At 52.7% G+C, this 24,514-nt stretch overlaps 11 protein-coding genes across 11 annotated transcripts; 8 read left to right on the top strand and 3 right to left on the bottom strand.

The window, feature by feature from the left end:
• Positions 1 to 1,197: 1,197 nt before the first annotated feature.
• M409DRAFT_20837 (uncharacterized protein) lies at positions 1,198 to 1,651 on the top strand (the record flags this gene model as incomplete). Its single annotated transcript, XM_033805578.1, has 5 exons — positions 1,198 to 1,279; positions 1,331 to 1,369; positions 1,426 to 1,453; positions 1,508 to 1,571; positions 1,622 to 1,651. 5 exons carry the CDS (start codon positions 1,198 to 1,200, stop codon positions 1,649 to 1,651), a joined length of 243 nt encoding a protein of 80 aa, XP_033669710.1.
• Positions 1,652 to 2,595: 944 nt separating this feature from the next.
• Positions 2,596 to 3,393, top strand: M409DRAFT_20836 (uncharacterized protein; the record flags this gene model as incomplete). The annotated part of the gene is made up of 1 exon (XM_033805577.1): positions 2,596 to 3,393. One exon carries the CDS (start codon positions 2,596 to 2,598, stop codon positions 3,391 to 3,393), a length of 798 nt encoding a protein of 265 aa, XP_033669709.1.
• Positions 3,394 to 4,688: 1,295 nt separating this feature from the next.
• Positions 4,689 to 8,790, top strand: M409DRAFT_20835 (uncharacterized protein; the record flags this gene model as incomplete). The annotated part of the gene is made up of 7 exons (XM_033805576.1): positions 4,689 to 4,732; positions 4,796 to 5,156; positions 5,423 to 5,467; positions 5,528 to 5,868; positions 5,921 to 6,020; positions 6,071 to 7,201; positions 7,723 to 8,790. The coding sequence occupies 7 exons, from the start codon at positions 4,689 to 4,691 to the stop codon at positions 8,788 to 8,790; spliced, it is 3,090 nt and encodes a 1,029-aa protein (XP_033669708.1).
• A 719-nt stretch (positions 8,791 to 9,509) lies between these two features.
• On the top strand, positions 9,510 to 10,781 carry M409DRAFT_20834 (uncharacterized protein; the record flags this gene model as incomplete). Its single annotated transcript, XM_033805575.1, has 2 exons — positions 9,510 to 10,046; positions 10,449 to 10,781. The coding sequence occupies 2 exons, from the start codon at positions 9,510 to 9,512 to the stop codon at positions 10,779 to 10,781; spliced, it is 870 nt and encodes a 289-aa protein (XP_033669707.1).
• A 419-nt stretch (positions 10,782 to 11,200) lies between these two features.
• On the top strand, positions 11,201 to 13,018 carry M409DRAFT_52822 (uncharacterized protein; the record flags this gene model as incomplete). The annotated part of the gene is made up of 1 exon (XM_033812185.1): positions 11,201 to 13,018. One exon carries the CDS (start codon positions 11,201 to 11,203, stop codon positions 13,016 to 13,018), a length of 1,818 nt encoding a protein of 605 aa, XP_033669706.1.
• A 648-nt stretch (positions 13,019 to 13,666) lies between these two features.
• On the top strand, positions 13,667 to 14,596 carry M409DRAFT_52821 (uncharacterized protein; the record flags this gene model as incomplete). The annotated part of the gene is made up of 1 exon (XM_033812184.1): positions 13,667 to 14,596. The coding sequence occupies one exon, from the start codon at positions 13,667 to 13,669 to the stop codon at positions 14,594 to 14,596; it is 930 nt and encodes a 309-aa protein (XP_033669705.1).
• A 147-nt stretch (positions 14,597 to 14,743) lies between these two features.
• Positions 14,744 to 15,900, bottom strand: M409DRAFT_65201 (uncharacterized protein; the record flags this gene model as incomplete). Its single annotated transcript, XM_033816410.1, has 3 exons — positions 14,744 to 14,935; positions 14,996 to 15,238; positions 15,271 to 15,900. The coding sequence occupies 3 exons, from the start codon at positions 15,898 to 15,900 to the stop codon at positions 14,744 to 14,746; spliced, it is 1,065 nt and encodes a 354-aa protein (XP_033669704.1).
• Positions 15,901 to 16,961: 1,061 nt separating this feature from the next.
• On the top strand, positions 16,962 to 18,116 carry M409DRAFT_52819 (uncharacterized protein; the record flags this gene model as incomplete). Its single annotated transcript, XM_033812183.1, has 1 exon — positions 16,962 to 18,116. One exon carries the CDS (start codon positions 16,962 to 16,964, stop codon positions 18,114 to 18,116), a length of 1,155 nt encoding a protein of 384 aa, XP_033669703.1.
• Positions 18,117 to 18,584: 468 nt separating this feature from the next.
• M409DRAFT_65200 (uncharacterized protein) lies at positions 18,585 to 19,325 on the top strand (the record flags this gene model as incomplete). Its single annotated transcript, XM_033816409.1, has 1 exon — positions 18,585 to 19,325. One exon carries the CDS (start codon positions 18,585 to 18,587, stop codon positions 19,323 to 19,325), a length of 741 nt encoding a protein of 246 aa, XP_033669702.1.
• A 215-nt stretch (positions 19,326 to 19,540) lies between these two features.
• M409DRAFT_20829 (uncharacterized protein) lies at positions 19,541 to 21,895 on the bottom strand (the record flags this gene model as incomplete). The annotated part of the gene is made up of 2 exons (XM_033805574.1): positions 19,541 to 19,720; positions 19,775 to 21,895. 2 exons carry the CDS (start codon positions 21,893 to 21,895, stop codon positions 19,541 to 19,543), a joined length of 2,301 nt encoding a protein of 766 aa, XP_033669701.1.
• A 577-nt stretch (positions 21,896 to 22,472) lies between these two features.
• On the bottom strand, positions 22,473 to 24,080 carry M409DRAFT_20828 (uncharacterized protein; the record flags this gene model as incomplete). Its single annotated transcript, XM_033805573.1, has 2 exons — positions 22,473 to 23,868; positions 24,025 to 24,080. 2 exons carry the CDS (start codon positions 24,078 to 24,080, stop codon positions 22,473 to 22,475), a joined length of 1,452 nt encoding a protein of 483 aa, XP_033669700.1.
• Between the last annotated feature and the right edge of the window lie 434 nt (positions 24,081 to 24,514).

The following is a 24,514-nucleotide window of genomic DNA, read 5'->3' as shown; positions in this document are numbered from 1 at the left end:
TTCGTTCTGCTCGTTCGATGAGCATTTGACGGCTCTCTGTCCAACTCTTCTCTGCCTTGGCAAACTCCTGGCTGAGTTCCTGCTTTTGCTGCTCAATTTCTTGAGCATTTTGGTCCTTTTGCAGTTCGAGCTCCTCCAAAGACTTGCGGGATTTGTCTTGTTCTTGGACAAGGCGTTCCTTTTCTTGGAGAAGAGAAGCTTCGTCCTGCTCTGCTTTCTTGCGCATGTCCTGCACAATGTTGGTGTATTCTGGATGGAGCTCCAACTGCCCTTTGAAATGACGCTCCAAGTCGGCGACCTTGTTTGCATACTCTATCTTGATGCTCTGTACGGTCTCAGAGTGCGATTTCTCCTGACTCCTGATCTTGCCCTCATACACAGATTTGGTCCACGACGTCGCTTCCTCGCGTGCTTTGTCTGCGTTGACTCGTGCTGATTCCTGCAAGGCACTATACCTCTTCTTATGCGCATTAGCCTCGTCTTCCAGCTTCGCCAACCTCTCCTCATTCTGGCGAATCGTCTGCTCCAAGCGCTCTATTTCTGCGGCCTTCTCAGTATTGTCCTGCTTCAAGCCTTCTACCAATTGTTGAGACATGACTGGAGCTGATCCCGGTTTGTACGCCTGGTTGAAGGAGGTACTACTCTTACTACTCGGTGTACTGGCTACCTTGGGCGGAGGAGGAGCAGGCGTATCGTTCGACCTGCGGGCAGGACCCAATGGGGCCCATTTATCATGTTTGGCAGTGGTCGAGAATGGGGTGAAAAAGATGCTATTGGCGGGGGACCATGTTGCATCGCGTGGGATGGGTCGTTTGGCGTTATTGAAGACGATTCCTCGTGATCTGTCCCAGCGCTGGTCTATAGGGCGGGTCGAGGGTAGTCGTGGAGTGGAAGCTGGCGGGGCCGTCGTCTCGAGGGTCGATGCCATGGTGGCAGGGCGTAGTCGAGTAGCCACGTCGAGGATGACGGGCGAGGCTGATGGCATTCCGAACCAGGCATTGCAGCCAAACATCCGAAGGGGGAAGTTAGTTAATAAAGGTCCATCAAATGGCAAGTGAATGTTTCCCTAGCGCCAGGCGGCAATGCGGCCCAAGCTTCCGAATCACGTGGCATTTGAATTTGGTGCCTGGACTTTGACACTCCACCACCAACCATCCAGAATATGCGATAGCCGGGCAAAACACACCCAACACCACCATGTCCAGCCAGCTGCTCCCATTGGAGCTTATCGATCGATGCGTTGGCGAGAAGATATGGGTCATCATGAAGGGCGACAAGGGTGCGTGTTCACTCTAGAGGCAGTCGCAGAAGCATGCTAAGATGAGGGCAGAATTCAGCGGCACTCTGCAAGGCTTCGATGATTTCGTCAGTATGTGGATGCTCTTGTTTCGACGTTGATGACCTTTGGGACTGACAATTGCATAGACATGGTGCTCGAAGATGTGACCGAACTGTAGGCCAGCAAAGACAGGTTTCATTAGATTTCCCGGTCATTGACATCCTGCAGCGACTACAGCGGCAACCCAACGAAGCTTTCCAAGATCTTACTTAACGGAAACAATGTCTGCATGGTATGTCGTGGCCTTCTTACATCGATACCGTAAACGCTGACATCGCGTAGTTGATCCCAGGCGGGCTTGATCAACAGTAGGCGGCCGAAATGTGTGATCATCCAAGACCAATACTCGACCCTTTGCAGGGCCTCAGCCCTTGAGAGAAAAAGGACAGCGGCGGACAGACGTACCGAGACATGATTGCGGCTCAATGGCACGAGGAAGTACGCCCATGAGGCATCTCCTTCTCTCCAATAACGATTGCACCACACCATGCGTCGTGGAGACACTCGCCGCATGTGTAGCTACCGCTGGCAGAGGAACGCTGCAATCGTGCGATGCTTAATGATCCGGTTCAGAAGTCTAGCGGAAATGAAAGCCGCACAAGCAATCAACAACATCTTCGACGATTCCAAAAAGCAAAGAATTCTCCAGTGCAGCCTTTCTTTCTATCACGATCCATATCATGTACTTGTCCGCGGTTTGCGTGGACCCTTCATCATCCTTCGCAGGCTCCATGGACACTTGTGTGCTTGCACAGCTATGACGCTGCACAAAGCGCTAATGCGAGTCGGACAAATTGCACAAATGCGAGTTGTGCAGGCTCGCGTTCGCATTTACATAATCCAGGGATCGTTTCCAGCCCCAGCCTCTCGCATTCGACGACTCCCGACTCGTTCGTCCGTCTCTGACTTCATCCGCACCACCTCTTTCGTCCGTACCTGGTTGAGGCGCAAATAGTTGGTATGCTCGGGCCTTGTCGGTGGGATTCTCCTCAGGCGACACCGTTCAATGCTGCTGCCTTTGCCATTACCAACGTGGCTTTGGTATACCAATGTCGGTCGGTCGGCGAGCTACCGTATGCAGACCAATATAGCACTCTCGGATGGGTGAAGCGAGCTGAATGGTATAAGTACAAGTACAGACGCTTTCCTCTGTGATGAGACTCACTACCAAACACGACAGCCAGCAATATCAGCTTACTGCCTAGACTACAATCACGGCAACACACCGCCATCAAGAACCACACTACACCGCCAGCATGAGCACCAGCCCAAAAACCATCGCCTTCTTTGGCGCAACGGGTGACTGCGCTGGCCATTGTCTCGCATACACCCTCCAAGCCGGCTACACCTGCATCGCCCTTGCTCGCACTCCCTCGAAACTCACGCAAGCGATGAAAGCAAAAGGCGTTCCCGCCTCGACCCTCGACAGCAACCTCACCGTCATCCAAGGCGATGCCAAAGACCCCGTCGCCGTGAAGAAGACCCTCACAGCACCCTCTGGCGGCATGGTCTCCCACATCGTATCCGGTGTCGGCTCCAACCCCAAACTCCAATGGTCCATCCTCTACCCAGTAACGCTCCACGACCCCACGATCTGCCAGGACGTCGGCAGCACGATCCTCACGGCAGCGGCTGCACTAGCCCGCGAAACCTCCACTCCACCTGAGCAGCGCCCTTACTTCCTCAACATGTCCACGACTGGCATTCCCGCCAAAGGCTGTCCACGAGATGTCCCCCTGCTCTTTCACGCACTCTACGTGTACGGGCTGCACGTCCCCCACGTGGACAAGAAGGTCTTGCAAGAGGCTTTGGCGGCGCATATGCAGCTGCCTGAGAAAGAGCGGGGTCTGAGAGGGTTCACAAACGTCAAGGCGAGTTTGCTTATGGATGGTGAAGGGAAGGGTCTGGAGGCTGTCCGAGAGGGGCCTGAAGAGAAGCCTGCGGTGGGATATACGATTCAGAGAAAGGATGTGGGCAAGTGGATGTTTGAGAGGGGGTTGCAGGAGGAGATGAAGGGGGAGTATTTGAACAAGAGCGTGACGATCACCTATTGAGGAGATTTCATGGATTTGGGGAATCTTCAGCCTTTGGCGAGGCGTATTGTTAAGTGGCAGTCCATCGAATTCTTGTTATAATTGCAATTGAAATCGTTCAGCTTCACTGCAGCCGGCTCTCTTCCTACAAAAGGAACTATCAAAGAGTCCTCAAAGCAGCCGTCGCTTCTTTAATAAATAGCTCTTGAATCTGCTCCTCGCGTTCCTCACCCTCTCGTATGTAAACTCCCTTGTCTTCTTAAGCTGCCTTTCTGATCATTTCGGCTCCGTTTCTGTGTCGCTTGTATCGATCGTAACGGCACTTCTTTGACGCAGCGGTATTAGACGCCTACCACCTCAACTGCTAGGAGGGCTGGCCCAGTCAATATGTGTTGTGATGGTTTCGGGTCGTTGTTCTTCTTGTTGATTCCGTCGACTCGCGAATTGCCGCTCTTCCGAAAAGTCTAAATTTCTCGACTTCAGGCTGCGCGAGCACGACCTCGTCTCTCCATCGTTATCCTCTTTGGCGTCATTATCATCGATTCGTAACTTTCAACACCGACTAAACGATTGACGAAGTAGCTTTTGCCAGACCCGGTAGCTCCCATCACCAAGATGGTGTCCTCGAAGGACTCCGTCTCCTGTATAAAACGGGCGCACATTAGTCGAGATCGACCACTCATGATGAATAACAGGCTGATTTGAGCTCTCTCAGAAAGTAGAAGGACCTGTTTGTACCAAACGTTGATGTTTTGCTCAGTCAGTGTCCACGCAGTGCGCAGTAGACGCTCGAACTGACTGAGCCACATGCAGCCTTCCTGTCGAATTGCATGAAACCGTGGAACCACACTAACCAAGTAGACATCGGACTATGTACTACTCGCCAGATAAAACAAGTTCAGCTCAATGCTTTGCATTCTACCACGACCGTTACGAAGTCAGTCGTATCAGATTACGCTCACCGGCTATTTGCAGCCTCATATTCACATCACTGCGGAGCTCGAGCGCATGCAGCACTTGGCTTTTCTAAGTCAACTGGCCACGTCGAAGGTCCCTACGAGCTTGCTATAGCTCCTCGCCGCCACCACCGCCTCCAAGTTGCCTTGCAGGATCGCTGCCGTCGCGTCATCTCAGCCGGTCCAAACAGCCGAGAGGCCGCACAACGTTACTCGAGCAGCTCGTTTCTTGCAGACCCCTACTTCAAACAGAAACCTGCTTGCTCTAGGAGGACGTCTTGAGGCGCACCTTACAGTCGCCCTCTTTGCTCTCGTTTGGATAAACTACCTACACTCGTCTGAACCTCGCTTTGCTTCATGATGGGCGTCGACTTCTTTGCGATTGGAATCGACTTCGGTGCTACGTAAGTTCAGCTGCTTCACAACAAATTTGTGAACATTCTACGTCTTTGTTGACATCCATACAGATACTCCGGTGTAGCGTTTGCCCACTCCGCCCATCCCGATGCCATTAAAGTCATTACCAACTGGAAGGACGGGAATGACCAGGAAAAGGTACCAACCAGGATTGCCTTCGACGAAGAAAGATCTCGAGTTTACTGGGGTCATAATGTCCCTGCCACAATAGATCCGTTCACATGGTTCAAACTTCTACTAATCGACCAGAACATCCTCAGCGAGAACACGCGGACGTCACCGCCCCTCTCCACCGCTCGTGAATACCTTCGTGTGCAAAATCAAAAGCCTGATGAGCTCGTGGCGAAATATTTGGAGCAGCTGTGGAACCATACGCTCGAGACTCTGACAGCTCAGTTTGGCGATGAGGTGGTACGGTATTGCCAGTTCCGAGTATAGCTCACTGTTCCGGCGAATGGGGACGACAAAACCCGAAGGCTTATGAAAAGCGCCGCAATCCAAGCTGGTATTTGCAGCCCACGCAAAGATGCCCCAGAAACTCATCTGCAGCTTGTATCCGAACCAGAGGTTGCTACTTTGGCCATCTTTCAGGATTAGAAGGTCCAACATCCTGTGCAGGTGCGCCTTGACCAAGCTCACCGCCGCCATTGAATGGAAGTCCTGACATCGAACAATAGGTGGGCGACGTGTTCGCAGTCTGTGATGCGGGTGGAGGGACGGTAGTAAGTTCTGCAGCTGTTGCATTGGACGACGTCTGAGAATCAACACTGACAGGTCGAAAGGATCTCGTCAGCTATGCGGTACTCAGCACCAATCCTATGAACGTGAGAGAATTTGTGAAACCCGAGAGCGCAATTTCTGGAGCAGTTTACATCGATGATCAGTTCGAACGAGGGCTACGCCAGACGATAGGAAGGAGGTGGAAGTCTGCGAGCGTTTGGTCTCGTAGGCAGGTCATCGAAAAAGATTGGGAGGATGGGATCAAGAGGAACTTTGACGGCAAGGAGCGCGATTGGTCCGTGACCTTGCCCACAGATATGGTCTCAGCATGGAACAGCATTTTGGCGCGGAGAAACAAGAAAGCCGAGCTGTTCTTTAAGAATGGGAAAGTAATCATCAAATCGTAAGTATCGCCGACTAATCCAGGTCATGTCACTGCTGATGTATATGGGCAGGAGACACGTGGAGGAGTGGCTCCAAGATGTGGTTCAACCTGTAAGCCGTGTGATAAGGCACCAAATCTATGCGGTGCACAAGAAGCAGAGCAAGATCAAGGTGAGTGAGACAAACGCTCATGAAATACCAGATTTGTCTGATCTCAACAGTCAATTCTATTGATAGGTGGCTTTGGCTCCTCCAAATACTTGTACCGGCAGTTAACTAAAGAATTCGACAGCATTGATGTGTTGCAGTCATCTGGCTCGAGAGGGTGGAGTGCTGTCAGTCGCGGTGCCGTCATCTGGGGTCTTTCAAATAAGGGCTCTGGGTTCGCCAACAACACACTTGTTCGATCACGCATACCCAGAGAAAGCGGCGAAATCTCGGAGAGTCAGCTTTTCAACTCCTCAAGGAATCGCCACGGCGGTGGCTGCAGAATACCGTTGGCGCGAACTAACTGGGCACTGGGTGCTGCCGTTGACATGCACGACACTTCTGAGCCACCAAAATACATGTTACCTACGAGTATAGACCCGGATATTCCCGACGTAACAGACTCTGACGGCTCTTCTGAACTAATGGAAGTCGTGGTACAGAAGATCAGGGGACCAGATATTCCCGACCTAACAGACTCTGACGGCGCTTCTGAACGGTCAGAAGCCGTCATGGAACATATGAGTACAGCACCGAATCTAGCTGATGAATCAGACTCTGACGGCGCTGCATTACTGGCTGAATCACAGTCGTCAGTGGGAGCTTCCAGCACCTCGAGTGCCATGAGTGTGGGTAGCGTCACGGCCGCGTTGGACGTCATCAATGCCTTTGTTGTGAGATCCGTCTTCTGCAAACAGGACTTGCTGTCGATCATTACTCCTGCTTTACAAAGCTCTCAGGACGAAATTTGGAAATTTGAGATCAGAATCTGTCGCTTGATCCGACGGTACGGCAAGGCATTGACGACAGAAACTAGTGATCCGATCGAGGCTGAAGCAGCAAGGTTTCTACGCTCAAGACGTATTTCCTCGCGCATTGCTCGGCAAATTGTCGAGGACACGAGCCATAAAGTGCAGCGCGAAGGCTCGGCTTCACGGGAGCTAACCATTCCACATGTGCGTCAGGATTTCACTGATCAACCGGTGAACAATCCTGCAGAGCAGTTCGACATTAATGAGGCACATGGCCTGGACATACTCGAAGATTTGAGCGAGCGATCAGCAGCGTCTTCATCAGGTGACAACGACGAGCACCACAGGTCGGGTATTGGCAATGAAAGGTTCCAGAGTCTAGAGAACTTCCTGGTAAACTCCGATGCAATTGGAGTTTTCCAAGACGACCTTCTCGATCTACTGCATAATTCATACTGGAGACGGCTTTCCAGAGCGCTGGGAACCATTTGTGTGAGGCATGGCAAGCACATGACCAGACTTGCGATCAAAGCGATGAGCCACGAAATTTCGTGGACGCCGCCACACCTTGTCATTTTCTCGTCTGTCGAATGACTCGCTCTCTGCGATCAGATCAAGGCTCGAGTGGAAGATGTCTTCCATGAAGCGTGGATCTGGTGGCCATTGGTGCCAAGGATCTATCCATTGCAGGCTAAGTACACGTGGCTACGCTGGCAAACAGTAAGTCAGTTTCCATAACCGTGCCTCAGATCCTATTCCGTCTGATCGAGCTGCCGCGGCAGAGTCATTTCCACTGCATGGCCGTTTTTGAAAGCTAGCTTCAAGACAGCGTTGACTGGTGGCCACATGAACAAGAATGCTGACATTGGGCTCTGCACGATTTCCCAGAATGTCCGCTAACATTCTCGCTACAGCCTTCTGGAAGCCTGCAGTACGTAGATCTTCCAGAGAAAGCGACGACAGCGCTATTGGAGGTTTTCGCGGCGAGTCCCACATATCTGAACATCCAGGTCACTCCGGCCGGACAAAATCTTTCAATCAGTTCCAAGCCCGTGACGAGTAGCCTCCCTACACAAACGAACGCATCAACCGGCCAAGGACCATCTCAAGGCCAGTCAACGAATCCTACGAACAGCAATCCACCGTCTGGGCCTGGCGGTATGAATCCCCACCAGCATAGTAGCCAGATGAAGCCTAGTATTCCCACGCCCTTACAGCTTCGCCAGGTATACCTATGCATAAAGAAAGGCGGGATATGGAACACAGCTTACCACGTCCGACCGGTGCGCACCGAAACAATGCCCATTGATCGAGAGTTCTTTTCCAAGTTGAAAGAAGAGTACTTTTCAGCCCGCGGCTGGCTTCGAAACTGGTTTTCAATGTATCGATATGACCACAGCGAATTCTTCAGAGTAAGAGAGGCTTTCCTCATACCCAAGCAACAGAAGCTAAAGGCATCAAAGTTTAGGAAATACGACGTGGATAGCAGTGAGCCTGTCGATATGGATTATCCGCAAGATCAGCATCCCGAATACGAATTCGCTCCAGATCCACTCGCAGAGCACTCTCGACCTCCTCATGGCCCTATTGGCCCTTTACAGTTCTTCAATTACTTTTACAGGTGCAAAGATGACAGTTGGTACTTGTTCCAACGACAGCGCCTCTTCCCCAACAGGGTCAAAGCCGATTCGCTCAAGGCATTGCCCAAACACAAGCGGGAGCTCGACATGTCCGACGACCAGACGGTTCTGTTCTGGGGAATATACGCAAAAGAAAATAGATGGGCCATTTGGGTGTTTGCGTACATCTTCTTGTTCAATGTGTCCTGGATACTGTTCGCGATTCTCTGGATGTTTCCCTGGGGCCACCGCGCTGATTTGCAGAATGGGTTTGTGCCGCTGGGGATTTCGATTACGTCGACTATGGGCTTTTTGGCGTTGATGGTGGCGAGTGGGCCGGATGCTGAGAGGCCGAATCGTTGAGGTGACTTGATGCTTTGTCACGGCTGTTGTCGTTGTCAAGCAAGAAAGCTTCGGACAGCATTGTCGTACGGGGAGGGGGCATGTAATGACTTTCAGGAGCCTGATACTGTTTCGACGAGCCACGGTATAGGAGGTACGAAAGTTGTCGACAAGTACTCACTGCCTTTGGCTACTAGATCCACATCGCCGAGCCTGCGAGATCCTCGACGTTGGTCTCCTCTAAAACCGAGAAGACGATACACCGACCCGCAAAACAGCGCACAGATCACTTTGGAGGCGGCTTTCGAAGCATGTCAGTGCGACGGAGACGTTGATGAATTACGAAGCGTTGGAGGTTTGGGAGGACTACGGGATTTCATTTGGCAAGAGGAATGCATCTTCTTGGCGGGCAGGTGAATATACCATCACATGCTTGGCGCTCTATATTTCGCTAACGTCACCGGGCCGAAGCCGTCAAGTTGCCCTTCACTTTCCACCATTGCTGGAATTTGGAACAAACACCACTCTCGACCGCCGTCGCAATTGAGCAACACCGACGCCAAGTCACCCTTCACTTTCTGCCACGTTCGCAGTTTGAATTAAGACCATCCTCGGCCAGTTTCGCGATGGAGCAACACCGCCGTCAAGTCGCCCTTCACTTTGCGCCACGCCCGCAGTTTGAATCAAAACCACCTTCGACCACCGTCGCGATCGGGCAGCATCGCCGCCAACAGAACACGATGTCTTTTCGGCTCAGTGACGAAGACCAACGGAGACTATGCGAAGAGCTGCGCAAGCTCACCGGCGCGACTAATCCTCGATGGGTCGGCTCCCGCAAACGAGGCCGCAATCACCAACATGTCATCACAGCATCATTGACCCTTGCTGGAAATCCCTTGCGTTACTTTTACGGAGTCTTTCTGAAAGGCCAATGCGCAGAAAACCAGTGGAGCCGCTTCAAGTTCGAGGGCGACGTACAGGACTTCTTGGCGTGGCATATGCCTGAGTCTGACCCCTGGTTCTGCGACATGAATGGCAGCAGGTACCTCGAAACATTGAACCAGCCAAGTGATGATCCCGAGATTGAATTTCCAACGCGCCGCCTACTACTACGGCGCGATCAAGAGCGCGAGCCGCCTAAGGCTCTCGTCAGTCCGCATACAATTGATGTTTCCTTGGCATCAACGCCTTCAAAAGACGGCAAGGCCCACATCTTGCGACTGCCAAGAGAAGTCCGCGACCTGTGCTATGATCATCTGAGACTTGACACCCTAGTGGTACATCGCATGAAGCCTGCCGGCACGCTGCTCTGTACTGCTGCCATAGCTCCTTGCGGCATGGGTATTACCAATCAACAGCTACGGGCAGAGTACTACGATTGATTTCAACGAACCAAGCACCTTATTCCGGCCCTCACTTTCATCTCGGCCAACTCGAATTCCGACCTGAGCGTGGCATTGTCCACTTGCAAGAAAGGCGATTGCATCTGCCTCGAGTTCGACACCTGGCCATATCCGGACACAGTCGAAGGTCTCCTACACCAAATACGACGCGGGAGCACCATTTCCAATAGGCCTCGAGTCTCTCTTGTCTTTCGAACAAGCGCCCGTGACGATTTCATTGACCGACATGGACTGAGTGTGGTTCTTTCCAACAGAGACCCTGACTTGCAATTTCAGGTCATCTCCAGGCGAGACCTGACCGTCATTGGCGGTGCGAATGCTGGTTTCGTATTCTACGACACGCCGTTCGAACACCCGAGAACACAGCATTTGCTTCGAGCTGACGACAGGCTTGGATACATCAACCTCATTCTCGACTTCAAGGGCCAGAATCGGGGCGACAACGCAGTGCACCAGCTCGATTTGGCTTACTGTTGCTTTCAAACTATCTGGACTAGTGAGCAGGAGGCCTTGGAGCAAGAGTTGCCTCCTGTCAATGCCAATGAGATGGGCTTGTGGGTTATGCCGCTTCTAGGCGCCGGCAAAGAGGGGTCTGGTTCATCGAAGTAGGGGTTGGATGGAATGACGTCGTGGAGGAGTGAAATGAAGGGGAGAGACTCACACGATAAGGATCACGGCCTTGAGATGGATCTGAGTTTCTGAGAGGGCACTGGGAAGGAGAGGGATCGGAAGTCTGCTCTGGGGTAGCACCTGCGGAAGGCATTGTTGAGAGCCGCCGAGTAGGTCAGTACATCCAATGAGACTCTGACTTCCTCAAGCGTGATACAAGTCGTTTCCCACTCTTCTCGACAAGACTGAATAACATAAGAGCCTGAGATCATGCCTGACGTCCACTAGCGCTAAACTCTATTTTTAGTGGCTTGTGCGGCTGGACAACCTTCAACATCTTCGACTTCATCTTTGGACCATCTCGTCGGAGACAGTGATCAACATGAGCGAGTCGGGGGCAATCCATGCTGTGACCAACCATGGATCTCAACGCGACGACATCAACCATTGCCGACCTGGACGAAAGCGAAGTCCAGATGCTGGCTCAAATGAGCTTGGCTGAGGACGAGGACGCCACGAAACCACAGGCACAAGCCCATGTCGTAGACAACGAGCCTGAATTAGTTGAGACCAGCTCATCAAGGCCCAGATCTAGCTCAGTGCCTCATCCGCCTAAGACTCTGTGGTCTTCATTTCTCACTTTGAGTCCATCCCTACTCGAGCCACGCCCGTATCGTTATAAACCCCTGCTCAGTAAAGGTGACTTTCGCCTTCTCAGCATCTCCAGGTCCGGTGTCGGCAAGCAGCTCTACTTCCAGATGACCCGCCAAAGAATGGACGATTGCCCTCGTTACGAAGCCATCTCATACACTTGGGGAAGCACAGATCGGACCCAGAAGATCTTCCACGCCTTCACCGGGGAAGTCCTTTATATCACGAACAACTGCGCATCTGCATTGAACAGTCTCTATACCGACAGCGAACGACGGCTCTGGATAGATGCTATCTGCATCAATCAAAACGACATAGAGGAACGGAGCTTGCAGGTGTCGATGATGGCGGACATCTTTCGCAACGCATCCAGAACAATTGCCTACATTGGAGAATCAGACGAGGCTACAGAGTATCTCGTATGGCGTACGACTCGTCGCCGTGGGGGTTCTGACGACTTTAGAAACAAGAACCTCTACGAATCCAACCGAGGCCATCTCCCCTCCTCAAGTTCGAGGGACTACGAGTTCCACCAGGTCAAGGCAGCGGCGAGCCGATCATGGTTTTCCAGATCTTGGGTCGTCCAGGAAGTTCTCCTCTCAAGAAATCTTGTTATGCAAGCCGGTACAGATGTCATGGATTTTACTGGAATATGTGCGATTCTCCAAAGGCATGCGAAAAACCCTGAAAGGGCGGTGCCCGGCATTACGAATACTTTTCTTCGCTATGGTAGTGAAGAGCAGGTCCAGACTCGCCATCACAAGCGCTTCGCTGGTTGGGCCGCGCTCGATGATGTCCGTCTTCTTTCTCCGGGAATTCCATCGAAAAGATACCTCAGGTACTGGCAGCTTTTCAACTTGCTGTTCGAGACAGCTCCCTACCAGTGTCGAGACGCCCGGGACAAGCTGTTCGCCTTGATTTCCCTCTTTGACGGTGACCCTCCAGAGGAACTAAGACCAGACTATTCTCTCGATGTGGGAGAAGTATACGCCAATATCAGCAGGTACTTCATAGCTTCTGAAGGCATTACACTAGGACTTTCTGCGGCAAAGGGCGTGCATTCTGCAGGCGACATTCCCTCCTGGGCGATTGATTGGCGAGATGAGCCTTCCTTGGACGCACTTCTCCGCAGCGACTTGGGCGATCGGGCGCAGTACAGTGCAGGCTTCGTACCTACAGGTCGTCTTTCCGGTTCCACGCTCCACACGACTATTCCTGCTGTCCCTTCAAAAGGCCCCGTCCTCCGACTGCGTGGCCTTCGAGCAGGTGTATTCTCCAGTACAGCTACTTTGATGCCGAGGCTGAAGATAGACTGGTTGTGCCATCACGACCATGGAGAAGAGCCAACACCTTATGAGAACTGGCGCTTCCCGGACGCTACACAAGTGGGCGACATGGTAGCTGTCTTCCTGGGCTTTGAGGTCCCTTTCGTGTTTCACAAAGCCGCCAACGGCTGGCTCCTCGTGGGCGAATGCGATATCGAAGAGATCATGTACGGACAGGCTCTGACCGCGTTGTCTCTGATGCGTGACCAGATCGATGCAGACGTGCCGCCTTCGCCGCTTGAGGACTTTGACATTGTGTGAAGGGCCATCGTCTTGAAGCTGGGATAACAAAGAAGACAACAATGCTTTGTGACCCTGCCGATCAATGCGTTGTCGTTCAAAGCCTCTGCCATGGCCTTTGTTCGAACAAAGAGCAATGAACATCTTCACGATTCCTCGCCAATGGTATGGAGTCGCCTAATGGCTTTGAAACCACGGCATTGTACGAATACACTACACGAGCAGAGAATTGCATTTGCTGTACAATGTTCGACGAGTGAGGAGATGACCCCAGATGGAAGAGGCTGCCATTCCAGACTTCGCACGGAATCCTGAAGAATCAAGTCAACATGCACCCCCTATCTACGATATTTGAACTCACGATATACCTTCAGCCGAACTACCATCATCCAACGATATATACAACCAAGATTGACCACCTCTATAATAATACGGCTATGGATCACGAGCGCAAAAGGATCAATTGCAATGACATTCATCAGACGGCGAACATTCACCTGTGCTGATTAAATACGACACACGACGCCAACGGCATTTTGAAGCAACACTTCGCCGGCGGTATAAATATCGCCTCCATGACAGATCTGTACCGTTCTTCTCGTTCTCCTCAGAACGAACATTTCCATCAACACCTGCATAACAAAGCAAAAAGACCAACTTGCCACCATCATGCAGACCAACAGCCAGTCCGACACCGAGAGAGCGGCATTCATGGCCCTCTACCGGACCCAACTTCTCCGGGGCCAAATGCCCAGCGTTTACCTGCCTCGACCCTCAAACTCCAACAATTTTGCCAAAATCTCGAACACCGCGAACACCGCGAACACACTCCAACAAGACTCGCTCTGCTCTACGTGCCAGAAGCCGCTCGACAGAGACTCACTCCCTGGCTACTTCAATCTGGTCGGCATGAAGTGCTTGCACAGCTTCTGTAGCCAGTGCTGTCTCAAGCTCGCAGGAAAACTTACCTGCCCGACACCAGGCTGCAATGAGCCCATTCCAGCCTTCACGCAGCAGTCGATGACCACTCAGCTTCGCTACTGGGCTGTAGATCAGGCTGTGAAATACTGCGAGGATGAGTCCTACAAGCCACTCCTGTGGCATTGTGGTCCTCGGGGTTTCGACGCTGTTTACGACAAGGCTGCCGCATTCTTGCAGAGCGCAGCGTCGCCATCTTCTCAAACCAGTGGTAGCTCCAATGCCTTCATCGATATCGACAGCCTCCGCCCGCACCTCATGGGCCTCACCAACTTGACCATCAACGTGTGGTATGCAGAGGCATTGATACATGACTTGGACTCTGATCCCACCGACAAAGCCCGCGAGAAGAGATGGATCAAGACAGTCCTCGCGGTCGACAACTTTCTCTCCCAACAAGGAAGGCATCGCAAGCAATGCCAGACCTCGATGTTGAGGGAGTACCTCGAGCTCAATGTCAACTCCACCTTTCCGGCTGCCGATGCTGAGGATGCCAAGCTGTTGTTTGACTTTGTGGTTCACCTTTGCGAGAAGGAGGGCAAGAAGCGGAGCTGGCGAACGAAGTCGGCTTCTGCGATGTCGAGAGTGGCGAGTCGAGTGAGCACGCTGCGAGGAGGATAAGAAGAGTCGCATGAGCATGCTGGGAAGAGGGTAAGAGGAGGGCAGGAGGAGGGTAAACTAAAGGCAACGAAGACAACATCACCACAATTGTACCATAAGACCAAAATTCAGATTCAAACAAGCACAATGTCCCAATTTTCTCATTCACTAAAACGCCCCCAAAATCAAAGTCTTTCCCTTAACATAATCAGGCACAATATTAGTACACATATGCCTGCTTTTAAACCACCAAATCAACAAACTCCACAGCCCCAAATTCCCCAACTGTCCCACGCCCCTTTCCCTCCCCACCGCAACCGTCATCGTGACTTTGTCTTCTGCTAAATATTCCGGAACAACCTCTCCAGCGAAGTATCTGCCAATGGCGGATGCCAGATGACGGACTTATGCTTCTCGGACCCGAGCGGCGTAGGAGTCGAGATTGGCTGCGTCGCCGACGAGGAAGACGTTATCGTAGTTGGGGGAACGCAGGGTGTTTGTGACTTTTAGACGTCCGTTAGGTTCGAGGAGGGAGGGAGGGGCGAAGGAGGTGTTGTAGCGGATGCCCCATGTTGGGAGGAATAGATCAGTGTGGAGTGCCTCTTTAGTACCGTCATTATGTGTGAGCTCTAGAGCGTATCCACCCTTTTCGTCTATGCTGGACTTCGTGATCACGTGTCGGCGATGGTTTTTACGTTCAGTCTCTCGAGCTCTTCTCTTGTCGCGAGGCGGGTTGAAGTCATCAATCGGCAGTCTAGAGGCTGGTTCTCGGTCATGACCAATGTCACTTTCTTCTTGCCAGTGGTGGCGTACTCGTAGCCTAACTCGCCTGCGAGCTCAACGCCAGTGGGCCCTCCGCCGGCGACAACGATCGATTTGGCTTTCGCTATGTCTGTACGCATTTTGGCGAGAGCGGCACGGGTCTCTTGTTGGTTTCCGACGAGCTTCCAGGGCATGTTGTCGTTGTAGTCGCTCCCAGTAGCCACGATGATAGTGTCATACCGAACATCTCGACGGTTTCCATCATCCAGCACAACGGTAACAGATTTCTTATCCGGCTCCCACCCTTCAGCCGTACCCACGATAAATTCGAATCGACGGGGTGGGTAATTGGCAAAAGCCTCGGGGATCGAACAGAGAACTTTCTCATCGTCGAGCTGATTAGGAATGACGGCTCGAGGGGCCGCGATGTTCCAGTAGAACTCATTGGAACGTGAGAGCAGGATCACTTTCAGATCGAACTTGTCGGCGTAGTGCTTTAGGATGTAGTGAGCTAGGGGTAAGCCTGTTAGGCCGGCTCCGAGGATCACAATGGTCTTGGACATGATGTGTCGAGGAAGCTTCTGAGATCAGTACTGTGCTTTCAAGAGAACGTGTAGGTGTTGTTGACGGAAGTTTTGTCTTCCATGTATGACCCAATTTCCCTCAACCGGACTGGAGAGAGTCCGAAGTTGTGTAATGAAGAGCGATGGTTGAATATCTTGCACTATGCGAGTGGATCCATCTTCCTCAAATCGGAACTGGATTGGTAACGAAGCACTTATTCACTGCCCTCAAGCGGCCAGGCTGTAGTCCGTCGAAGCCTTGGAAGCCGTCAGATTTGTCAATCCGCTTTACGAGGGCCTTGAACGGTCGTGCAATCTGCGGAGATAAGACCTGTTTTATTAGTGAGGCATTCAATAGTTCATACCAATATTGGTCGAATCTCGACTTATGCTCGACCATAAAAAACAAAAGCCACTGCCGAAAGATGTCTGTGCAGTCACTAGCAGCCACGTGATCGCGAGGTTTCGCCCACTAGGGACTAGCGCGAGGCTTGGGTTGTTGCTGCCATCTCGAGAGCTCCAAGCGCTCTCCCGGCTCTTACATTTGCTCCTGCTCCAACCATACAAGACTTTGTCGAAATCTGGCCCAGACCAAGTTTGCAGTCATTGGTAATAACGTTGAGTGTCTTGCATGGCTTATGCGATCAGGCCTTTGCCATGGAGTTAGCAAGAGGTTGCCAGACCTGCCGGAACAGGCGGATCAAAGTCAGTTCCGCGTTCCACCATAGTTCTGTATCGCACCTGACTTTCAGCAGTGTGACAGACAGAAGCCCATATGTGCAAGATGCATCAGATCCCAGCGACCTTGCGTGGAGGCCGAGGTAGCCAAGCAAGAGCTTTTCACCATTCATCTGGAAAATGACCATGCGAGCGGAAAGAAACAACGACCCAGAGGTCCTCGATCTGGTATTGTTCCCTTGCGGCCAGACTTCGATCTCGAGACTCGTGCATGTGCGTACTTTCTCCAGAATCATTTTCGAGTCTTTCAGGATATTCCCGACGTTGCCTCGACATGGACCGAGTGCTTTCATGACTGGAAAGCAGCCGGAGGGAAATCTAGAATGGTCGATCGGGCCTTCTCCTCCCTCGCATTATTAGTGTTTGCACGAAGTCAGAAATCGTTGCTCGCGGCAAAAGAAGCATCGACATCATATCAACGTCTCCTAAAAGACATGCAGAGTCGCATCCTGCAAATCAGCCGTGGTAACATCGGTCAAACTGATTCGGACGAGATCTTGCTTACGATATATTTCATGGCGCGGTATGAGTCCGTAGTGCAGCAAGATGGCGATTCCACGAAACTTATGGAGTCAATGAAGGTGTGGTCACACTTTGACGGCGTTGCGGCAATACTGAGGCTCTGGCATGATGACTGTGACCGAACAGCTCCATCCAGTATCGTGAAGCTTGCCAGAAGGACGGTGGTCAAATCTTCCCTCCTGCGAGAACGGCAGATTCCCCAGTGGTTGAGAGGCGGAGAGCGGTTCGGCGAGAAGGGTCTTGCTCTCGAATTTGACCGTCTAGCTGTCCGTACCATCGCACTACGACAAGAGTGTGTCCAGCTCGAGCGAAAGTGCGACGATGGAAGTCCAGCAGCGTCCACGTTCGAACATTTGAGCTGCGAAGCCATTAAAATTGGTCAGGCCCTCCACGACTGGGTGCAGCATTTCCCCAGGAAGTGGGAATACAATGAGTACAAGATTGAAGGTGTCTCTGCCGACGAGCTCTGGTCTCCGGCCGTCTCCACTTGCACGCGGCATGGCTATGCTGCGGTGTGGACTGAGTATTACAGCATCAGAATGCTGCTCATGAATGCTCCCTTGCAGACCCTCGACGCAGCCTGCCCACGGTCGACACTCGAACCAACTTCGATGCGGATCCAGTCACGATCTGAACGTCTCGCTTGCGAGGCAGAGTTGAACGCGGCGAGCGACTCTCTCGCATCCTTGATCCCCTTCTGTCTTGGGCGTATTCGGGCTCATGACACTCTAACCACGACGCCGAATAAAGCAACAGCAGAGTTAGAACTCTCACATGGGTCTATCGAGCCTTATCTGGCCAATCTGGTAGTGTGGCCTCTCTCAATTGCTGCAAGCCTCCAACATCTGGACGTGGCGAGACGGGAGTGGTTTCGTTCATGGTTGTCGCGGATCAGCAGCTCATCATGCGAATGCTTGGTCGCTTATGCAATGAGTGATTATTGGACTGTCTTGTGACGATTTGTGCAAATGTTGTTGTGATGATGAATAAGAAGTTGGGAGAAGGTGAAGTCGGGAGGACCCCTGAGTTCGGCCTATTCAATTGATTAAGATTGGTTGACCTTCAATAAACTCTAAATGAGCTCTATATCTGCACGTCATCTCAGATTTTCCAGCTTCGCATTTCACAATGCTTCACCGCCGTCTAGCTCGTCGACTCGTGCAACTCCGCCCAACCTCCCGACTCTTCTCCACCCCACCACCCCCTGCACGACCTCCACCGCCCCCTCCGCGCAAGAGCAACTCCCAACAACTCCCCATACTCCCCCTCGTCGCCATCTTCTGCGCAGGGAGCCTGTCCTTCTACTACCTCCTCAAGAGCCGCGAGGGCCTGACCCACAACACGTACACCGCCGGTGAGAAGGCCACCCCGCGCAAGGACACCTCAAAGAGAGGCCTCCCAGGCTCAACTGAGCAGTAACCGCAATGCCGCCCACCGAAGTCCTCGCCGCGCCGCCGCGCTCCCAGCCCCTCTTCAAACAGGGCACCGGGCCCAACGAAGCCCTCGTGCTCTTCGTCCTTGGCGGCCCTGGTGCGGGTAAAGGCACGCAGTGCGCCAACCTCGTTCGCGACTATGCCTTCACTCACTTGTCCGCGGGCGACCTCCTGCGCTCAGAGCAAGAACGCCCAGGTAGCGAATTCGGCGAGATGATTAAGACGTATATCAAAGAAGGCCAGATCGTGCCGATGGAGGTCACGATCCAGCTGTTGGAAAATGCGATGAAGGAGACGATTGAAAAGGACGATAAGCAGAGGAAGTTTCTGATTGATGGATTCCCACGCAAGATGGACCAAGCGGTGGCCTTTGAGGAGAAAGTCGTGCCGAGCAAGTTTACCTTGTTCTTCGACTGTCCGGAGGAGACGATGCGGGAGAGGTTGTTGAACCGGGGCAAGACGAGTGGACGGGCGGATGATAATGAGGAGAGTATCAAGAAGAGGTTCAGGACTTTCGTGGAGACGAGTATGCCTGTTGTGGAGCATTTCGAGAAGGAGGGGAGGGTTGTGAAGGTTGATGCGAGGCCAGAGCCGGAGGCGGTGTATGAGGATGTCAAGAGGCAATTTGCGGGACGGGGAATCCATCCTGTTACAGAGGCTGAGGGCGAGAAGAAGGGTGGCGTGAAGGGTGTGGTTGAGAAGGTCAAGGAGAAGGTCACTGGCCACTCATAAGAGTGAAAGGACGAGGAGTGGACTGGATATTGGAAGGCATCGATACAGGACATATAGAGCATCCAAAGTGTTGAAGGCAAACAGCCAGGAGAGATCGCCTCTCAATCTACATCTATTCGCCATCACCCCCTTCCCTACGCCACGCTCAATAAAGCCGAGACATTCTATACAACAGCGAAACATCCACTTTTTCATGCTCATATTTGAGCTTGATTCTAGAACCCCTTCTTCAACCCATCGCAATAGCCAGGCGACGAGTCCTTCTGCCCATCTACCCACGCGATGATCGTCAATGCCGTCGTGTAACTCATAATCAAGAAACCAAATATCACCAACAGGACATCCACCACTCGCTGCCAGGTTCGAGTTGCGACGACGCGGTAGTGCATGAGGGGCTAGAGACGGTTAGCCAAACCAGTTCGACCGCATTTGAAGGACGGGACACTTACTGGATAGATGTACACCAACGGGATACACGCAAAACTTCCCACCAAACTCACAAACTTGTCGAGATCGTTTGCACCCGCCCAAGCGATGGTCGCACACAACGCGACCATGAAGAACCGGAAAATATTCTTCTTCCACTTGATCCAGGGGTTGTATTTACCCGTCCGCGAGAAGAGCTGTTGGCTCGTGATCTCAATGGCCGGGTAGATCTGAAGAGGTGTGCTGAGTAGGATGGCGAGCGAGTAGATGAACTGCACAGCATTGACTAGCTTGTCGTCCTGAGGCATGTTGAGGAGGATGACGGTCTTTGTGTGGGATCCGTACGCAGCGTAGGATAAAGCTCCCGCAGAGATGAAGACGACCGTGACAATGATCATAACGGTGGCCATGACCTTGGGGAACTTCTTGGGCTCGGCCATGCCGGATTGGATAGGAATGACCAGGCCAACGCCTTCAAATGTGAAGATTGCGGTACCAATGAGAAGAGTCCAGGATTTGGCGTTGAAGTTTTTGTAGTCGCCCAGGCCATGTTGTGCGACAATCGTGTAGACGTCGTAGTAGTAGACGTAGACGAGACCAAGAAGAATGAACAAGTCGGCGAGGAGTGCCATCTTCTGAATATGGTTGATGTTGCGGTAGAGACTCAAGGGCAAGAAAATGATCATCTGGGCCAAGATCATGAAGCCGACATTGACGTCTGTGCGACAGCGAGTGACAGCCAGGACGAATGCGCGGAGATTCTCTGCCACAAAGACGATATAAGCGCTGCTGAAGCCGATCTGGGATATGACCAGGGAGAAGTTGATGAGGTTGCGGAAGTAGGCGCCGTATATCTTGCCGCCCATGTCGCCGAAGGATGCGTGTACTTTCAGGCGAATGCTGACCAGGAGGATGAAGCAGTAGTAGGATAGGGCAGCAAGCGCGAAGAGGACCACGTTGGAGAACAACATGCCGCCGTTGAGATAGGCCCGTGGAAGGAAGAGGACACCAGTGCCGACAAACGACTTGAGCAGGAGCATAGCAGCACCAAAAGGTGTTCCTTTGCCCTCTGCTCGAACCTTTCGCTTTCGTCTCCTTTTGCCTGGTGTGAGAAGTGCCGAGTCCTCGCCCCATTCGCGGTCTGATCGATCATCTTCGGCGTCGGTGGTGGCTCCTTCGTAGGCGTCCGACGAGAAGTATTCGTCTGCTTCAAGAACTTCGTCGTCCTCTTCCAGCTCTTCACCAGCGAAGTGGCCGTATAATGTTAGGAATTCGATGAAGTTGTTCGTGACGAATTGAGGTTTTGTAGGTTCCCCAGCAGGCCCACCTGCAGCGCGATTGACCGTGCCGTAGCCTCGCCGAGGATTGATACTCGAGGGAGCTGGAGAAGCAGCCGCTCTCCGTAGGTGATCTCGGCGGAAACCACCCGGCTTTTGTATGAACGACATATCATCATCGTCTCCATCCGTCTTGGGCTGGCTGTAACTCATGCTCCTTCGAAGCTTGCCGGCATCCCTCTCTTGTTCCCGTTCTCTCTTCTCGGCGTAGCGATAGATATGACGATGAGTGTCACCTCCTTGCAGCTGAAGACTCGAGAACTCTTCGTCATCTCCCGGCCCAGATCCTACTTGCTCAGTCGGAAAGTTGCCCCCTTTCTTGAACGATCCAGGCTCTGATCCTGCCTGCTGCGGATTCACCAAATGTCTCTTCAGCACTTCGATATCCTCTTTCACACTCGGACTCGTCCCCAGCTGTGTGCTATACGATTGCGGTGCGAATGACTCGTAGCCTGACTTGTCGCCTCTGACTGGGCTCTCATACCGCTTTGTGCCCTGCGATTCTCGCATCCCGAATCTTGAAGGAGACTGCTGGCTTCCTCGAAGAGCTTGAGAAAGCGATGAAGGTCCCGGACCTGGAACGGAGGTGCCCGACGCACCTGCCAGCGGCTCGTTGCTGCCAACTTCGGGCTGGACATTGGGGGTAGAGCGACCGCTGGGCGAGCCCACGGGCACGGGGTTGGCTAGCCGGGCGGTGGTCGACGCGCGGGATGGGGATCCCACCAAGCTCTGGTCTGGCTGCGAGGTGGTCGAAAAGCTGCCCGACGGGATGGGGCGCGCTTTCGAGGGGTCTTGGGAGGAAGACATGGCGGGCGACATGCACGAGGAAAGCGAGGTCCACTGCGCGCTGGCTAAAGAAGGATGGTCTTGGAGCTTATCTGCAAAGCCTTGATAAGGCCGGGCACGTGCCGGGTAGGGATGTTCAGGCGTGGGCGGTTGGGCTGTCACACGACGCGCTCATGGTATCCTGCACGTGTTGGGTAGATCTCGTGGGTGAATGTTTCCTGCGTGAGCTCGAGCACCTGACGTTGGCTGCAAAATCCCAATGCGGGATGCGCGAGTGGGGGTGGAATCGAGGTCCGCGCCGAACTCCGTAGCGTCGGCAACGCTTGCCCTTTGTGCACAGCCTTGTGGATTGCATGGATGAGGAGACCACTCGATAGGTCATCATGGTTCTCGGAGGTGTTAAGGTCTGAAGAAGTTCATATGGCGGCTAAAATACTGGTATGACTGATTGAGCGGTCATTTCACGATAGAAGCTAATTGGGAACTTGACATTGAGATACTAAGGTGAAAGCAATGAACGATTTCCGAATGACCTAACCAAGACCCATAACTCCAAAACCGAAAAGCAAAAACAAAACTTTCCAACCTATCTGTCCGCTCATGGGATCGAGCGACGCCGCTCTGGGAGCTCAATGTGCTCCTCTTGCTCCAAGTCGTGGTTTTCGACCTGAATCGACTTTTCCGGCTCATCAACCCAGTCGATCTTGCCATCAGCATCGACACCCAAGCTCAAAGCCGAGTCTGCCTTGTCTGAAATAGTAGAAGCGGTATGGAAGGACTCACGCTTGGTACCTACCTGAGAGGCCGAGTCACCAGGACCCAGGTCTTGGTTGCTTGCGATGTCCAAGCTTGTGGAGCGCGACAGCCTCGACAGGCTCTCGCCATCTAGCAGCGTGCCCATGTCGGTGGTAGTTTGCATTGCAGCAGCTTGGAATGTGTGCATGTGCTCTGGAGCAACGACCGGCAGGGTAGAGCCGTATTGGGCGTATGGAGAACCTTGAGGGAACCATCCATAATGGCCATTGAGGACCTTGAAATTCGTTGCCATGCCGGAAGCCGCTCGATTGAAGTGTAGGTACCGTTGAGCAGCAACATGCTGCAGAAGCTCGGACATCGGATGATTAGAGATTGCTTGAACGCTGTCGCTGTAGACATCACGCTCGTAGCTGTCGTCGGCACTCAAGACTCGCTCGTAGTGCTCGACGGTCTCTTGCGTCGCGCCAACGTCTGCGAGAACCTGTGGCAATGAGTACTCGAGATCAAACCACTTGTTGTAGGCATATTGTTGAAGCAGCCATGGTTGAGCGGCACAGGCGTAGTCAACGATGGCCTCGCAGACATTGGCCCACCCCAGGATCTCATCGATATCCAGCGTCGACGCGTGCTGCCGGAACTCGATGGTTCGATTGGCCACCACAAGCCCATCGTTGATGCGCATCGACTTCCTGGAGACAGTCAACTTGCTCAGGTCGATGTGGGACTGCGTGATGGGGAAGCTCATATACCACTGATCCAATACTTGCCACGGGACGTTGGCGCCCATCAATTGGTTGATCCAGCCAAGTGTGTCCATTGGACCATAGCGGATTCGCTGGTCACTCTGCACGGTGTCGAGGGCGCGTTCAAACAAAGCGTAGAGCTGGAGGATGCGCTTCGTCTGGTCCCGTGAGATACCACGCGTTGGGAGATGAGCCCCGATGTGGACCTGAAGAGTGCAGTTGGCGTTGGTGTAGATGGCGAGCAGTCCATTCTTGTTGTCGCCGATGTTGATGGAATTCAGCAACCACAGGACGTACGAGATCTCGGTCTCTGGGAGGAGCCAGGAGCGATGACCACTCTCTTTGCCCGCTTGGTCGAAGACCTCAGAGTGCTGGATCTTACAGTAGCGGCCAGGAGAACTTACCGCAACTGCAGAAAGACAGGCATCTGGGTGATCCTTGGTCGCGGCCGCAAGCTCCTCTTGAGAGATCGACACATTTGGGCACTCGAAAACGCTCCAGCACGGATCAGCGTGCTTATGTGGGGACAGTTTCAGATGATGTGAGTGCTCGAGCTCGCAGCCAGGGAGATCGCATTTGCCGACTATGGGTGCTGAGAGGAGCTCTGCGATCGAGTTGCGGACCGAAGATGGTGAGCTGTCGCGCTTCTACGCCACGATGAACTCGATCTTGATGCCGCAGGTGGTATTGCTGGTCGAAGAAGACATGATGAAGCGGTAAGAGTGTGTGTCGCGAAGTTGGTGATTGGTTGGATCTCGGATGCAGTGCTGTTGATACCAGATTCAAGAGCTCTGCTGAAGTCGGGATTCTGAAGTTGGTGGTGGTTGTTGGAGATCCTGTACTGTTGTTGTCGATATGTATGCAGTGCCGTGTATTGTGTATAATAGCATTGTTAGAATAGATGCCCACAAGGCAGACAAAGACCAATGAGCTCGATCGAAGCGAATCTTCACCATCCTCGGAGGTGAATGGCTTTCAGCTGCCATCGTCAAGCTGGTGAAGACTGCAGACTAGTCTGCTGTGGGTTCTTGAAGTGCTTCTTAACCTGTTCGTCAATGTTATTCAGTAGGGCAGTTGGCATGAGCCTCAGAATGTGTAGCAAGACATTGTCGAGGTTCGTCTTTGTTCCAGGATTGACACC

This window comes from Zasmidium cellare (genome assembly GCF_010093935.1).
Source record: "Zasmidium cellare ATCC 36951 unplaced genomic scaffold M409scaffold_11, whole genome shotgun sequence".
NCBI lineage: Eukaryota > Fungi > Ascomycota > Dothideomycetes > Mycosphaerellales > Mycosphaerellaceae > Zasmidium > Zasmidium cellare.
Note: the sequence above shows the minus strand (reverse complement) of the source record. Positions and strands in the feature narration are given on the sequence as shown.